At 47.7% G+C, this 17,750-nt stretch overlaps 3 protein-coding genes across 3 annotated transcripts; 2 read left to right on the top strand and 1 right to left on the bottom strand.

Moving 5' to 3' along the window:
• Positions 1 to 16: 16 nt before the first annotated feature.
• On the bottom strand, positions 17 to 3,149 carry F4812DRAFT_438747 (uncharacterized protein). The gene is made up of 3 exons (XM_047935025.1): positions 1,743 to 3,149; positions 1,306 to 1,589; positions 17 to 1,242 (listed from the first exon to the last, which is right to left on the bottom strand). The coding sequence occupies exons 1-3, from the start codon at positions 2,832 to 2,834 to the stop codon at positions 654 to 656; spliced, it is 1,965 nt and encodes a 654-aa protein (XP_047787761.1). The 5' UTR covers positions 2,835 to 3,149; the 3' UTR covers positions 17 to 653.
• Positions 3,150 to 4,980: 1,831 nt separating this feature from the next.
• On the top strand, positions 4,981 to 7,143 carry F4812DRAFT_123615 (Pex12 amino terminal region-domain-containing protein). Its single transcript, XM_047929482.1, has one exon. It carries the CDS (start codon positions 5,354 to 5,356, stop codon positions 6,785 to 6,787), a length of 1,434 nt encoding a protein of 477 aa, XP_047787762.1. The 5' UTR covers positions 4,981 to 5,353; the 3' UTR covers positions 6,788 to 7,143.
• A 2,902-nt stretch (positions 7,144 to 10,045) lies between these two features.
• On the top strand, positions 10,046 to 13,651 carry F4812DRAFT_438759 (uncharacterized protein). The gene is made up of 3 exons (XM_047935026.1): positions 10,046 to 11,272; positions 11,430 to 12,334; positions 12,400 to 13,651. The coding sequence occupies exons 1-3, from the start codon at positions 10,793 to 10,795 to the stop codon at positions 12,962 to 12,964; spliced, it is 1,950 nt and encodes a 649-aa protein (XP_047787763.1). The 5' UTR covers positions 10,046 to 10,792; the 3' UTR covers positions 12,965 to 13,651.
• Positions 13,652 to 17,750: the final 4,099 nt, after the last annotated feature.

Here is a 17,750-nt window from a genome sequence, read left to right on the forward strand (position 1 = left end):
CTCAAGCTAAAGTTACACGTGCATTTACGAGCATTGACAAGCATTGAACATTCAGCAATTGAACTTGATACCCCTTTTTTTCTTCAAACAACTAGAAGAAGTTATGTTGGTCATTTTTTATTAGACTTCTTATACGTCATACCTATATACAATTAAGTAGCCGAGTCAACAACTTTTAGGTAGGTAGACTATACATTAGGTTAGGTTAGGAGGTACCTAGGCACCTAAGGTACCTAAGGTTAGGTGCCTGATATGTCCTAAAATAGGGGCAAGCTCCTTGCTGGAAGTACAGCACAACCACCTACAACACCGGCCTGTGTATCATTATGTGTAATTTGTCGTAACTTTTCGAGATATGAAAAATGTCGTAAAAGGCCTGCATCTGTCTCGCTCTCTGATCCTGTACTTTTTTCCTGATCCTTGCAGGATTCGTGTGTGTATCTTGTTTAAGTCTTAACCCAACGTGACCGCTTGGGTCGAGCTGAGCTTCTCTCTCTGTCTTCCTGTCGTAACCCCTGAACCGTAACTTTTCCGTCACCAAATTTCCAAGATCCGGTGCCATACCATGTAGTTAGATACATGGGCGGGAGTAAAGATAATAAAAAAGCACGTAGCGTCATCATGCCTTAAACCAGAGGCAAGTGTTATATCATTTAGGCTTGATATATGTCCGTAAGGCTAGGCCAGTTTTCACCCAAAGCCCAACCCTCGACCGGATAAGGCTGGTGATATGGTTCGAATCCAAAATTGACGGCCAAGGGTGCCTCGCTTAAGAGCGCGCTCGAAACTGCTGCCCATGCTTCGGATTCCGTAATTCCCGGTCGCCAGCTCTGACTTACTCTCGGCGTTAAGTATTCTTTCGCGACGGTCTTAACATCATCCGCGATCTTTCTCGAAAGGGGCCATATTTCTCCATGCGCCGTAAGTATTTGTACGAGCATGTTGATTCGCTCCCGAAAAAGAGGCGAGTCCAAACCGAGGAATACACATGCGTCCAGATAAGCTAAAGCCACCCTCAGTGTCCCAATCGCAAATACCGAGCGTAAACATTTGGTAGGGAAAGAATGCCGAAATAGGTCGCAATAGTGATTAGCGGCTTGGATGTCAATTGGGTGGGGGTTCCAGCCGAAGCCCTTGACTATTTGGCCCTTACGATCGGGTCCCTTAGCGGGACCCAGTGGGAAATAATCTCGTATGTTGAGTCCAGTTCTAGGTGAGGCTTGTCTGAGCCAAAGGCGGTTACTGAATTTCTTAGGCGTCAACACATGGTCTATGGCAATGCACACAATGCTAACTAATACTTACACATGTGCCATGGCAACGCCGTGGTAGAGTATTACATCGACTACACCATCTGGATCGACCAAATTCATTTTCCACTTTGGGACGCGCCGTAGCCAATCGCATATTCGCGAGTCTGCACGCTGGAATATTTCTGGCTTCTTGTCTTCCGACGCTTCGTTATGTGGCAGGACTAAATCGGTCTGAATCTTACAGATATCAATGAGATAAGCCATTGAAGAAAAGTCGGATTGACCCAAGCTGACTCGCGACTCGTATTGCGATTGGGAGATAGGCTGGGGTATGATCTAAAAGATACGTTAGCTTTACTTTACGTTAGTACAATACCTAGCACCAATGCCACCATGTCTATGATGCATGGAGACCGTATTGCGTGCAAGGCTGAGGTTCTAGCTCTCGGTAATTGGCAAGCTTGGCGACAAGGAAAGGAAAATTCTCACCCCTGATTCATACTCCCATTCTTCACAAGGCAAATCCACATCGGACTCCACATCTGCAATGGAAAGCGTAGAGCCGACATCGCATAGAGCCCGTTCGGAATCTTGGAAGGTTAAGCACCACCATGTTCGTCGGTAGCTTTCCGCGAGAACCGAATCCGGCGCTGCGTCAGCAAACGTCTTACGGTTCATACCAATATCGACGGCTATTGTGACCGCCCTGTTAGCCCAACCGGCGTGGTGTTCGAATTTCATCATGCCATAAGAAGCGATGCTTAGAATAAGTAGCCCCTGTACCGATTGCACCGTGAAGGGCAATGACCCACACGCTGCCGAACAAGCGGCCTCTAATAGGTCGTCGGAAGAGACTTGGTTTGTGTAAAGCGATCCGCATAAATTTATGACCAAGAGCAAGAAGTGATAGGCGTCTGGGTCCGATTTGACATGATTAAAGAAAAATCTTTTAGGGGGTAGGCAAGGGTAACTTGGGTGAAAGTGGCTGTAGAATAGGTCGAGTAACGACTCCTTTTCGTTTTGAGGCGAGGTGGATGTTTGCGATTCCGAACTAACGGACCATCCGCTCGGTAAGTCACGAGGCGATCGAACCGACGGCAGGCCTGGAGAAAATTTTGATGTTGAGAAGAAGGCCCCGGCCGAAGTTGCTGGAGGTTTGTCCGATATAAGACTCCTCTTTTTGGGGTCGCGGATGCCGCGTCTCGATTTTGCATAAAAGCACGGCTTGTCTTCTTGTTGGCAGCGGTTGCAGGCCGGTAAAGTGGCGTCGCATTTAACGTGCTTGCTCCGGCATTGAACGCAGGCAAGGGATACGCGTATGTTCGCCTTGGACCGATTCGCGGCCTTAGGCTCCGAGCCGTCGGGCGAAGAGACGGTGGACCCTGGCCGACTGAGGCTACCGGCCCTCTCCTCATCCCGACTCATGACCATGAGAGCGTCGGGCGGGTTACTTGAGCTAGAAATTGGTGAAATTTTGTTAAGATCGCCGTTAAACCTGTCAATGTAAGGTAAATGAATTTTAGTTGGTGCCCGATGAGGGGATATATGGTTGATGTTAAGAAATGCGCCAGAATGTACCATGAGTACGGTCGATGATGAACGGTAGGGTCGATGAGCGAACTTCTGATATATGAGCCAAAACCAAGCCTCACATTTAGTTCTGACGAAACGATCATCAATGGCCGGGTTGGACGGGTGTTAAATGGGTCCAAATAGCACGTAGCAGCGGGTGATGTATGTACAAGGGTACAGGCGCGTGGTGAGGACCTCGAAGACAACCTGACCCACGGACACCCCTTGGCCCTCGGGTTGCTGTCATCTGCAAGTTACTTGTCAGCCCTGTAAACCGTACCCTAATCCTTAATGACGGAGCGCGGGATTGTATGTATGTGGAAGGGGGGATAATATTGATATGCCCGATAGAGCGGTACCTAGTGTTGCACGACGGGGTCATTTAGGTCCTCCCCCCTGTCTTCTCTGTTCGTCTTCTCTCTTCCCTGTCTTTCTACTTATGCGATCGTGGCTTTGCTCATCCACTCAACGTCGCAGGATGAGATGTTCTAGCGCCAATTGGGGGCGGTCTGCGCGCTTTCAACTCTGCACGTCCGTTTACCTTAGTGGTAACAATGCAGCATAGCCATCATCGTAGTCTTCACCATGCGAGGCATGTAAGTTTAATTGACCTTGAATAAGAATATCACCAACATCAAATCCTATCCACCGAAAATTCCTGTAACTACTGGAATTAGTAGAGTCTTGGGCTACCATTACACGCCATTCAAAAATCAACAAACCCAAACTTTTACCACTCCCGGTATGGTGTATGATTTGTTTTTGACCAATAGGATATATTCAGGGTGTGGCTACTAGCATGTACACTACTACTATGTACTATCACGGACCTTCGTGGCTTGCTCGCGATTCCGGGACCCAAAAAAAGCCAAAACAAACATCCACTAACCTAGGGTCTTCCTTCGAAAATCAAACCCCGCGATACAGAAACCATGTAGGAACACAAGGGACTTACATAATTCCAACATACACATACACGCATACATACGTACACCCCATCATATATAGTACATACCCCCTGGAGGCTGGACCTCAGAGGGATCAAAGTAACGTCGACTCACATATGTAGTAGACCAGATTAGCTCAAGAGGCCCCGCCTTGAAATGAGCCTCCACTGGCCTGTAGAGCCCACTACATAGTATTGTACAATACAATATACGTATTTTAGCTTCTACCGTAAGGCTAAGGTTACTACACTATCTCGCAGGTTTGAGCTTCTCCAACTTCAATGTAGAGTTACCAAATTATGTATTACATCTACTTTGTACCTAGCCACGACTTATCATAAAGTTTAACTCCGAGATATCTTGTATTTTGACCCCTCTAGAGTGTATACTATCTTAACCTACATAATAGTACCTATCTAGAGATAAATAGGTAGGTATGTCCCAGCTATAGCTCCTAGTAGTTAGGATTCCTAGTATACCTAGTATTCTGAAGGAATCTCGCGGCTAAGTCTGTGCCGCGAGCATACTTTTAGTTTCAGCTTGGGCAGGGAACCGTTCCGTCCCATAGTTCTATCGCATGACGAATATTTATATCCTTCTAAAATGTGAAAGAGATTGCGATCTAATCTATCAATCGGAGTGATACGACTATCTCAATAACAACATATACTGAGGTAGCTTAGGTAGTTAATCACCTCTACCTAAGGTAATAAGCAGCATATATTACTTCTATTAATTGACCTTGCCAACGGTGCAAAGAGTAATATCATCAACAACTAATACAATGGGCACATATATCACATACATAGTAGTTGGCATGTTGAGTATATGTATGTAAGTCTTACCTACAGTTACAGGTACCTAAGTACCTAACCTAGATATATCCTAAGCTCTTATCCCGCGTAACTAGATAGATTAGGTAAATTATGAGTTGTTTAGAATATACCTAAGTAGGTAGGTAATAAAATACCTATGCAGGCTCGGAGATAGGTGCTGGTCTATACTGCTTATAGCCACTACTACTATAGGAAATACTAATTGCAGATAGTGATTAAACCCGTTCGACAAAAGGATTGAATTACGCCCGATTATAAACATTATTAATCAGTTATGCATTACGCAATGCTTGGTATAAGTCATTATGAGCTAAGAGAGCAAGATATATGTACCTAAGGTACCTTGCTACCTGGTCAGGGTTGTACCGAGGATCAGATGCAAGCCAAGCTTTACCGAAAGGTAAGGTACCTAGGTACCTAGGTAATTCGCGCTGTTCCTAACCTCGGCGTACCCCGAAAGGGTACACTAAAAGTAGTCCACAACGTCACTACCGGCTACCGCTACTACTTCCCCAGAATCGTTCTAAACTTCCCGCCATTCTCTAAGCCTCATTAAACGTTACAGAAAAGTTGCACAGCTCCGGAGGTTACGACGACAGCAACAACGACAACAACAATAATAATAATAACAGCAATAACAACAACACATACATGCGTTCGAAGTCAGGCCATTAATGACGAAATTTATATCCACAAAGTAAGCATTATCAAATTGTGAGTATCGTACTACCATGTGGCTGTTCAGATGAACTCTACCAATTTCGCCCAAGCCCAGCAGCGGTTGGCTGCGCGCCGACAAGCTCGTGAACGAGAAGCTCAAGCTCGACTCGACGCTACCCGCCACGCATCGCGAGCCTGGTCAGAAGTAACGCGTCTACCGTACCCCCTAAATCGAGTTGGGACTTCGTCGTTATCAATATGGGAAGTAATCTCGTCGCGTGAAGGCACGAGACCTGCATTTCGAGTCGGTCAAGTCGATGCCGAACTACTAGACGAGGACCTCGTAGGCCAATTACGCGACCAAGTTGGAGAAGCGCTTAAATACTTTGGGGGTACACTGAAGGACGACTGGTCAGCTGAAATCCTACTCGTTCTTCGTGCAATACTGTTCAAACTTACGGTCTGGGATCATAATGCGACCTATGGTGCGGCTCTTCAGAATCTCAAATATACGGACGCGAGACGCGATGGGCCAGTCTTAACCCCTCCTAGTAAATGGCAGAAGAGCCTCTACGGCCTTATTACTGTAGGCGGGAAATATGGTTGGACAAAATGGGAGAATTGGCTACTGGACCAAGACAATGGATATGATCAACCCTCGCCGATGGTGCGGCGGCTTGGCAACCTCACATCTCGGATCACTACTCTCCACTCGGCAGCTGCCTTTGCATCGTTCCTTGCGTTTCTCTTGCATGGGAGGTACCGGACGATCCTAGACAGGGTACTAAGAATGCGTCTTGCTCCACCCACTAGTCAAGTCAGCCGCGAAGTTTCTGTTGAGTACCTCAACCGGCAACTGGTATGGCATGCATTTACCGAGTTCCTACTCTTCGTCCTGCCGTTAGTAGGGATCAACAGATGGCGTAGGTGGCTCAGTCGCACGTGGAGGAAGACCAAAGAGATTATCAATGTCAGCAAGGAGGGCGACGTCAACGAGAAGCGTGGAGACTATGCCTTTCTACCTGAGCGTACATGTGCTATCTGTTACCAGGATCAAACCTCGGCCACCTCAGAGACCGAAGTACTAGCTGCAGCTGCCTCCAGTGGAGTGATAGGCTCGGCGCAGACGGATATCACGAATCCATACGAGACCATCCCGTGCGGTTGCATATATTGCTTTGTATGCATAGCAACTAGGCTAGAGCGCGAAGAGGGTGAAGGCTGGACATGTCTACGGTGTGGTGGCCTAGTAAAGGAATGCAAACCATGGAATGGTGATGTCCTAGAAGTACAACCAAAACCATCAGCACCAGTCACGAAGCACGTAGGGTTTGTCGATGATGATAAATCCGCCCCCACCCCTCCAGATGACGATGATGATGACGATAGCATTCATCAAAGCCCGCAAACAAGACTAGAAGAGCCGCTCGAATCACCGACGTCCAATGCCACTGAAGATGGCGACTCGGAGGTATACGAAGAAGATGAGGCCGTCGTGGAGGAGGGGTTCGACGACTAATTCGTCTATTTTAATGACACATAGCGCCTCTGTGTAACATAATTCTACCAACTAAACAACCCGTGCCTCACGAATCAAGTTATCAAACGACCCCGAACTCTGAACGAACGATGAATGCCAAGTGGAGGCATATGAACCCTGTATCTCTTGGTCTAGATTGTCACCTACAGGGTGTGAATGCTTGTTCTTGAATGGCATGCCATGTCTCTTAAGAGTTGGACGTGAGATAGGCTATTAAGTAACCTTACCCCCTGGGGTCCAACTCAGTAGGGCTGCAGAACAAGTGGAGAACGCGGGAGGCGTATGCGATCCCAAGTTACCGGTTGAAGATCTCACATCCCGTATCGGCGGGCTCAGCATACGCCGCATCTGTTCCAGGATGACACAAACTCATCGACGCCTGTTTGTGGAGCCCCACTCAGCCCTACGTTCCAACCTACCGGTTCAAGATCTATCGACCCCTCGGCGATTCGCGTTATTTTTGTTTTCGGGATGTTTTCGGGAGATACTATACCCCAATAATCCATCCTAATGTCTAGCAGGCCGAAGCACCAAGCAGCCTGCGTGTGTGATGTCCTTCTGTCATACCTCCTTTCATCTAGGGCAAGCCTATTTGGACGCTATCAGTGCTATAATAAACTTAATAATTCTTCTACCTCTTCATTCTTTATCCGCTCTCCCGTTTTCATCATTTGGCCATGTGAAGAATGCTTATTTCAGAAGACTACTAACATGGTGGACATGACAGCTCGCGTGCATACGGTCCGATATGCACAGAAAATGGGGTCGTAGATTCCGCCTAGGCGTCAGTTTCAATTCCGCTCTAGGCGGAGGGCTTATCTTTCGTCCTTGCTCCACATATGGCAGGCATAAGCACCATGATTTTCTTATATTCGTCACCCCATGGGTAAGTAAGCACGATTGGAAGATCGATTTTAATAATAGCCCAAGGCTGGAAAGGACCTGGTAAGCCGGGAAAGACATGTCTCGACATGTGATTCCTTCGGTCCACCTTCGGGATCACTTGTTAAAGCCACCGAAGTTCACTGAAGAGTCGATTTCTTTTCTTTTTTGAAAAAGCAAAAATATGGTACGAGGAGAGAGATGTGTTGCTAATCTCAAGCTTATTGTGGCTATCACGGTCAGGGGTCACTTAGTTATCTACCTAGCGAAGGCTTTTCTGCTGACCTACATGTAAAATTCGACCAATGAATATTCAGAGAAGCACTGTCACACGCACACTTTTATATAAATCTGTAACTAATAGCTAACATTTTATTAACTTGATAGATACGCTCTTCTCATTGGTCCCCTCATCAGTCTCGATCACGTTATACTCGGTTACACGTGGGCATATGGTCTATCCCCTCGATTACAGCAAGGCTCGTCTAACACGCTTGTGTAACACGACAACCCATCTTATAGCTTATCTAGGATTTGCAATGCCTCAAGCTATAACTGCTTTGCCGTACGAAGACATAGTCGGTAACGGGGTTGACCAACTACAACTATTTGTCACGATTAATAAAGATCAATAAAAAATGAATCATATAACGTCGATATGAGGCTTTTGCAAACTGGTAACCAACAGAATATCTAAAAAGGCAACCTGTACACCCAACATGGTTTTAAAAACGATGAGTCAACACAGATCTAGTTGTAACTCGATATTATAGTCAGCTGTTCGTGGCTCAGGCGGTTCTTTCGAAGGGCGTCTCACGATTTACTTTCCTAAATTGTCGGGTCTCATGAGGTCCAAGAACGCTGTTGGGCTGATATTCTGCGTTTCGTATAGTCTGTAAGATTCGAGGATAGTGTTTAAGGCATTCTGTTCGGCGGAGAAGAAGACAAGGCCCCCAAACTAGAAAATACTAAGACAGGTAACTATAGCTCTCCAGAAGTTATACCAACAGCACTTTTCTCTTTCAACCGAGGGTGTAAAGCAGTGGAAGCCTAAGAGCGCTCTTGAAGATTCTAACATGGATTTCTTACCGACAACTTCTTCTTCACCGAATACTATCATTAACTTCTATGAATCCTTCATGCCCTCCATCTGCCACGTCGGCATAATATAAAACACGATAACACCCACAGAAGTGGTATCTCTTCACGCTCACAGTTACGCTTACGCTACAGTCGTATAGATAGTTCACTGTGAACCAACATATAGTTGCTGTGTGGTCCAGACCAAGGCCACTTATTAGGTAAGGCAAGGTAAGGTAGCAACGAAGCAATCCCCATCCGTTAGGTACCTCATAAATGCTACCTCGCTACCAGGACTTAGAGAAAACGCTATAACAAGACCGGAGTATACTATATAATTTCCTTGGTCTTTATCTCGAGAAAAAAAAAGCAACCAAGAAGCCATCTTCAAATCAGGTTTTACTACACATATGTAAGTCAACTTACTAACGAGGCATGAATACCGATGTGTATGTAAGATGGCAGCATAAAAGTCGGCAGGCCGCATATCGAATTTGGGAATGAATTTTGGAAGGTCAATCTCCAAAGAACGGCCCCACAAGTCTCTCCTAGGCAGGCCAGACAGGAAGCGACCAGGGGACGGACCCATTCTTTTTGTCTTCCTGTGCTACCTCTTGTACTACATAGTATGTACCTAACTAGGTACCTAACTTCCAAGTTGCATGTAACATAAATAAATGAACAATACGTTAAGTACCTACGTACCTACTATAATAAACTGTAGCGTCATCGTCACGCGCTCCCTCCTTGCAGCAACCAGCAAAACCACATCCTTCTCCTCCTATAGTATGTTGTATATGGTATGTAAGGTATGTAAGGTCCGTTACAAAACAACCTGCGCCGCCCATCGTCTAGTCACCCTCATCCCCTCCCTTCCACGGTTCGCTTCTACTACACGTGCCGGGGTGCAACACATACCGGTTTCTCTATGGTCGTAGGGTAGGGGGAAAGGCACGGGATGCGGTCACGATTGCGGTTACGGTTGCGGTTGCGGTAGTAAAGTTAAAGCAAGGCAAGGCAAGGCAAGGCAAGGCAAGGCAAGGCAAGGCAAGGCAAGGCAAGGCAACAGTAAAGGTAACCAACCACGCGGCGGACGCATAATCCGGGCCTGCAGCGTGCCGAGATCACGAGCCCCGAAAGACGACCACAAACCTCACCTCACCTCACTTCACCTTACCTCACCTCCTCCATAGAGCAATAGCTTTTTTATTTTTTTATTTTTTTATTTTTATCTCTCTTCCTAATCTCCCGCTCATCGAAACACTCGACCCCTTTAGCTCACATAATCGGGATCCTCCTACCTTCTTCGAGGTTCAATAAACGAAAGAGCGGACCGCCTCAGCAAACCGACATCATCTATTATTCCGGTACCCTCCGCTTTTATCGTCCATCTTTGTGATGTAATAGCTTACCCACGAAACCTTACCCGCTCTTTCTGTCGTTCTGTCCATTCTCTTCCTACCTCTCAACCGAACTTAGGTGGCTAGACATAATCTACCCTCCCCGCCATGTGCGCCGCCGCCGCCGCCGCCTCATCACCATCACCATCTTCTTTTTCTTCTTTTTCTCAAACACCAATTCCAAATCCGCCGCCACCAGCGTAATACACACCGCTAAGTAGGACAGGAATTAAATTAAAAGAAACAAGAAGAAGAAGAAAACCCACGCGAGCACTAAGAAACGCCACGTAGATCCAGGGGTGCAGGTAGTAAGGTGTGGTGGTAAGAGATAGCGAAGAGAGAGAGAGGGAGGGTTGGACTAAGCCAAGGAGGGGTAGTAGGAAAAAAAAAGGCAAAAGAACAAAGAACCGAGGACAGAGAAAATAAGACGGTGAGAAAAAAAAAAAAAAAAAAAGAACAGACGAATAGGGTAAGAGTATACACAGCACCCGACGCCAACGCAAATCAGCAACCCCGATCAGCGAACCAAATCACCCACTTACCCACCCACCTACACCCATACGCACACACGCGCAATCTCCCCCTCTGTCTCTGTCTCCGTCTCCGTCTCTTCCGAACCTCGATGCCCGCTTTCTTCCCCTTCATCCCCGGCACCGAGACCGGCCGCGCCGCCCGGCAGCACGCATCCGACTCCTCCCCGCTCCTGGGCCGCTTCCGCGCCGTGCCCCAGCAGCCGCAACACCACCAGCAGTACCAACAGCATATCGGCCTGTTGTCGTCTCCCGGCGGTCGCGGTCGCGGTAGCGGTAGCGTACACGTCGGATACGGCGCCCTGCTTGTCGCGGCTGAGGACGTATCCGACGATGATAATGATGGTGATAATGATGGTGACGATGATGATGACGATAGTAATGACAGTGGTAATGGCAATGATATCCGGCGATGCGGCGCCAAGGTGAAGAAGAGCATGCGTCGGTTCGCCCGGGTCTGTCGTCGGAGCGTTAGGGACTTGTGGGTGGCGCCGCGACAGACGGCCGTTAAGCGTGTCGTTGAGAGTTGGTGGAGTCGCTGGGGCGTCCTGGTCTTTTTGCCTGCTGCTTTGGTTAGTTTGCGATTCGTGTTTTTGTCTCTTCCGTTGTTACGCTGCTGCTGCTGCTGCTTTTTGAGTCGTGGGCGATATAGTCACAAGAGTCACAAGAGTCCGGATTAAGTATTGTGGTTATGTATAGGCTAACAAATGTATTGTGCTATCTATCTAGGCGTTAGCATGGTGCGCGATCCCATTCCCGCAATACCCCTTCGCGCCCGACTCCCGCAACCACCCGAGACCTCATCACCACCATCACCAATCCGAAACACTTGATCCCTCCTCCAAGCACCGAGTTCCCGGCCACGGCGAGGCGCGGGTACAAGTCAACTTCTGGTTCTTCCTGTTCGTCTACTACGGCTTCTACAACCTGACGGGCCTCATCTGGATAACCAAAGTATTCAACCTCTACTCCCTCAACTGGTGGCCCTCGGCCCTCGGCTTCCCCGTAACCATCTCCCTCATAGCCGTCCTCTCCATCGCCGCCCCCATTCCCATATACCTGATCCCCGAGGCGCGCTTCCTGACGGTCCACAATACCGCCTGGGTTAGTTGGACCTTCGTCATCATGGCGATGCCCGTCGCTATCGCCTTCTGCATCCTCATGACGCACGAGCGCCACCTGGGCCTTAGACACTCGCTGAGCGAGACCCAGCGCATATTTACCAGTTCGTGGTGGACCGGGAAGTCGGACACGTTGTCGGCTACTCGAGAGTACAACCGGCGCCGGGGAATTAGGGGTAGCGCGTTCGATCCGGACGACGGGCTGCGGGTTACGGACCGGCCGCGACCGAGCATACCGGAGTTCATGCGGAGACGTAACTGGTTACCTGCCAGCTTTGTGCGGTTTGTCTGGTTTTGCCTCGCACTTTTCGTCGGTTTACTAGCGTACCTGATAGGAGAGGCGTACGCCGAGATCTATCTACGGACGCTACCGCATAACAGTTTCGAGACGATCGTCTACGTTTACAGCTGGGTCGTCACGGTCCACTTACTAGATGCGCTTACGGGTTGGATTCTTGGTGGCAGCGAAGGGGAGCGCGTAGGAAGCTATCCCCTGAGCTGGATCTTTAAACTGTAAGATTTCGTCGAGATGCGCCTTGTTTTGATGTCCAGGGTTTTCCGCTCACACGTTCAAACAGATATTTCATGTTAACCTACCAAACTTACGTTCGCGCCCTATATGCGCGCCTCCGCTCGCCGTCGCAGTTCATCTGGCTCCAGGCGCTGTCCTCCGGTTTTCTCATCATCCTCACCCCTCTCACCATGACGCAGACTTACCATCGCATACTGTCGATGCTAGGCCTAACCGGCCAGTCGTACGGCTCCTACCAAAAGATCTGCACCAGGAACGTCTTCATCCGGTTCCTGGCCGAGAACGTGAGCATGCTCACGTTCCTGGGGAGCATCCTGGTGCTACACTTCGGGGCCAATAAGGACGTGTACCCGTACTTCGCGTTCGACGACCCCGACGAGCTGTACGATTTCGAGCTCACCTTCTACGCGTCCATGATCACCTGGGCCTGCGAGCTGGCCGCCGGGATCATGCTCAGGGGCTTGATTCGGTGGATCTTCGGGGTTAACGCTAACGTCGAGGGGAAGATGGACTTGGCAGTGTGGCCGGAGCTGCTACCTACGAGCGTGGCCGTCATGCTGCACGTACTGCAGAGCATGATATTTTCGATTATTCGGTTACAATTTCGGTGACGGGATAGTGGTGGCGATAGGTAGAGGAGGAAGATGAAGAACCTTCTTCGTACAGTTGGTGTGGAGGGAGTGGAATTGGTTGGCCCCCAACATAGCTTTTTGCAGCTCGGTTAAGCGTGGCCAGCAAATACTTGTGCGCTGGGCTGGGCTGCGTTGCGCTTCGAACTGGACCAAAAAGCAAGCGGATCGAACCTTATCGCGGAGAAAAGGGCAACTAATAAGGGGAGGGAAAACTAGGAAACTAATTGATAATGGTCGGTCGACAACTGGACAGGGTTCCTAAGTTGCCAGATGCCGCGGATAATGTTCCGAACTGTAGAGGGTTTCTTGTTTGCTTGCTTTCAGTCAGTCGTTTCTTTTCCCATTCTGCATTCTATTAGCATGCAAAGGTGCCCAAGGCGGAGTAGATGATACCCTTTTTAGAATAAATACTGTAGAATTAGATATTCCCCCTGACCGATTGCTAATCAAATCTCGTTATATCCTTGATTATGGTTGTGGCTTGCGCGGAGATGGTGTAGTTGTGACGTGGAGCGAAATTGAAGGTGCATAAAAATTTCTCAACTTACATTGTCTTTTTACGCCTACGATGTAGATGAGAGAGCTAAAGCAAAATGCGCACATCCGCGAAGCAGGAAAAAAAAAGAATAGCCTGCTAAAGGGTTGTCCACGTCTAGCATTTACAGAGACTATATCTCTGCATTGGGGTGGAGTGATTGATTGGTGGATAGGTATATAATGCACGAAATACTGCATATCCGGTGTGCAAGTATTGAGGACGCCGAAAACATCGCGCGGGCCATTGCGGAGTAGCACGCAGCCGGACGAGCGCGCAGGTGTTTGGCGAAGTTTGTAGCTATATAGTGCTGTATAGGCACTCTAGTATATTGGAGCAGTCGGCAAATACGAAAGAGTTGTATAAGAGGTTCTCTGGAATTGTGTGTGCGTACCTAATGTGGTTGATATTTTGCTTCATGGCCACATCCGAAAAAGCATCCTGTCGCCTTAAACCTATCCGATTTTCTGCCCTAATATCGGGTCGGCCATTGAGCGCACGGCTCCAGCAGGTGGAAAATAAGACCATATTAACGCAGGTCTGAATCGGCCGATTGCATAAATGCCGTACACCCATCCGATACAAGCGGGTGGCGTTTGTTAAATACCAAGACCTTGCCAGCAGCAAGATCGATTTCCCGGGACGGAGATGCAACTGCTGCAGGTCGAACAGAACATAAAGCTATTTACCGAAAGGATGCATCCATCCATCCATCCTATCTTTACGCTTGCGTGAAAGCCTAGAACACCCTGACACCCCAGGGCTGATGAATGGACGTGATCTATCGTTTGAACTGATCGACAGATTTGCAGATCCACCAAGAGCGACGTCGCCATTCGACGAGGCTGTAGTCGCCAACACTCAATTTTTCAGCTTACCCTGGTAGTCCTGACAGTTTCAAGATGCTCGTATGGAACTCTTCTATTCCCAGTTTCCGACTTGGCCAAGGCCGCTTTATGGATCGACTACGGTAGTAGACAAGGCCATCTACTTGCTCAACTAACCTGAGAGATTGGCGGTGAGTACATGCAACCACCAACGTCACGGTTTAACTTCCCGGCATATAGCACGCATACGAATAGAAGAATAGGAAACTCGGTCAAAATAGCTCAACATGCGGGGAACCAGATGTGTTGAAACGCTGAGAAAATAGAGAGCTCCCGTGCATACTAGGTTAGTGTATGTGGAAAGCGTTGAAGTGAAACCAATGCAAGTACCATACACTCGCATGTTGGTAGTATACATACAAGGGTTGAATAACCCCACGCGGATACTGAAGGCCCAACTAGAACCTCGGAGGGTGTGCTATGGTATCACAGAACGGTACACCGGCCGTGTTGTCTCTTCCACATGCCGGGTTTCCATAAGAGGCTAGACTTGGCCATCGAGATGAGTCAAAGCAAATGCTTCGATTAGGGATGAGCCGAATAGCTTGCGGCTTCAGAAGCTTTTGCAGGGACTTGCCGTTATCAGAATGTCCTCTCAGAAACATGAGCCGGTGCTTACTTATTATTAATATTTTAAACTAGATGGCGGCCTAATCCAGGCACGAATACGGCCGGCTTACGCAAAAGCAACAAGATAAACCTGACAGCTCAATTTAGTGTAGGTTTTGCGGTAGGAATTTCAACGTTGATTCGGCGAAACCGGCGGGTTAATATGTGCGAGGCTGTATCGACCCAAAACCTTATGCGTTTTAAGAATAGGACCCAGCTAGGAGACACCATTGCTGGCTCGCTGGGCGTCCAATCATCGGGGTATCCCTCCCGGGGCATGGAACCAGATTGATCTCTAGAGTCGACGAAAGGGTCGTAGGCATCTAGGCGCACATCTGTAGCTGGAGTTCGAACATGTGAGTGAACCATGGTGTGGTTACAACATCAAATACCTGTTGGTCACAGCATCTGGATCCCCTGTCTCGGTTGCTGAATATGCAAGAGATGTGGTTGCAGGAGCCGGAGTAGTTGTGACACCTCGATCGAAGGGGACCAATTTGACTGAAAGTGGATGGAGGGCAATTGAGGCGCTACGCGGCCTTCATTTGAGCCCCATGTTTCCATGAGCGGGATACGAGTCTTGTTGAGTTGACATGGAAGCGTATTGTACAATACCACATACCCAACCTCGTATGGGTTGGGTTGGGTTGGGTTGATTGGTTCTAATGGCACTTGGAGAGAACGACTGCATTACCGGGCGAAAAAGATTCTAACTGGATCCCGGGCCGCTTAGGTACACGATACAGGGTATGAAGTATGTATTGTACTGTACCTACCTACCTGGTACCTAGGTAATGTATGGTGTATGGCATATGGTATAGGGATGTAGGGATGTGATATACATAGTAGTATGTAGACGCACTGATGCAGTCGACGAGACGATTTCCGACAGCATCAATAGCACCTTGTTAGTCAATGATCACCTCAATCACCTCATAATTGTTCCACGCAGGGCAGCTGAAAGTGGCGATTAGGAGATTTTATGTGACGGTTCTTCTTTTAGACTGCTATTCCGGGCAGTAAGCCAAGAGCCCAAGACCACAATTGAAATGGGACCAGGCCAGGATTGGGTGAACTGCTAAAGATTGGAAGCGGATGCAAGTCGGTACCTACCAGAAGATTATGAGGGACAAGTGATGAAAAAGACCGGGTATACGAGGAAGCAGGCGATGAGTCAGTGCCCGATTTCGAAAAGGCTTTGCTGATTATGGAGAGTAAAGAAAAAAACGAAAGAAAAAAAAAAGTCTTGACAGGAAGTAAAGTCTGTGGGGTAGGACAGAAACGACTAAGTAAATCGCGATTTCCCAAATATTCCTTAATTAATTTCAAGGCGGGGGCAGAGAGCAATTGCTAAATTAAATCTCTAGTTTCTTTTTTTTTTTTTTTTTTTTTTTTTTCTTCCCTCTTTCAACTGCGTATTACGTATCTCCACATTATCTTACTTCTTTCCACTATTTCGAATAGTGATATATCACATAACAAAAATATATTACGAATACCTGGTATAAGGTAGTATATATAATTCGTACCGTACCTGTATGATACTACCTAACTTACATATGCGTCTACATGCCTACCTAGGTACGTGGTATTATCTATTCATTATCTGGTTAATGAGAGATGAGAAGTGAGAAAGTTATGATAGATATGATATACGCCAGGTTAGCTTGCGACTCTACCACTTGCGACATGCAGCATGCAGCATGCGACGCGCAAGGCATATGAGTATACGCAGGTAATATACGTGTAATAAATTGTTATTGCTCGTAAAGAGCTTTTCTATCATATAATACCTCTTCCCCCTTTTTTGACATCTGATATTTCCATTAGGTAGTCTCTCAATTATACGACTGTCTATATTCCCTCCTGCGGTAAACCTTCCTAGGTATTCAAAGACCGAACGAATTGTTTAGGAAGGTAGCAACATTTTTATATACCGTTCGACCGATAATTGAGGTGATCCGAACCAGTATCCTGTAGCAATCCAGCAATTTCCCCTGATCATCCCATTCCTTCGGATGAATTTGTAGGGTGGCAATGCTTCTAGAAGGAATCTCTTCCTATTTCGATACGCATATCTTCCTGTAACAATTTCGCATTTGAGTAAGCTCCGCCGCGGAAGGGAATATCCAGTATGTGCAAAACCGAGCCCTTACCGACTCTCCGACAAGTTACCATTTACGGCTCTCCCATGGATCAAAGATTATGTACGAAGTAGAGGCTGGTGCTAATACAGGTACGGCGTCGGCCGGAACAAGCCACCAGTAGAAGAGATGATCCCTGATAACGCATCCAAGTCTGCATACCTGGTTCTAGTCCTCCTAGCCTTCCTAGTCTCTCCGTTCGGTATGGTGGCATCAGGACGCAGTGGGGTTTTCCAATGGTGAGCACCGAGAAAACTACAACAAAAAACCCTTGCACTGCCCAGTGCCCACCTGCTACTATGTACACACAACACACACCACGAGAGGGGCAGAGGGGTTCGCTATTTGTTATTTAGATATTAATTGGAGGTACAGGAGTCGAACATACCTACCTACCTAGTAGGAGGTATGTATACACTATAAGTATACGACGGGATCCATGGATAAGATAGATGGATGGAGAGATGTACCTAAGGTACCTGGTTATGTGTACCTCCATGGTAATTAATTGAATCTCTTTAGAATAAGTTGTTTCACTTATTCAAGGTACCTGTTATTTACTTATTCATTTATTTGTGTGTGTGTGTGTG

Source organism: Daldinia caldariorum (genome assembly GCF_022478825.1).
Source record: "Daldinia caldariorum strain CBS 122874 unplaced genomic scaffold F4812scaffold_15, whole genome shotgun sequence".
Taxonomy (NCBI): domain Eukaryota; kingdom Fungi; phylum Ascomycota; class Sordariomycetes; order Xylariales; family Hypoxylaceae; genus Daldinia; species Daldinia caldariorum.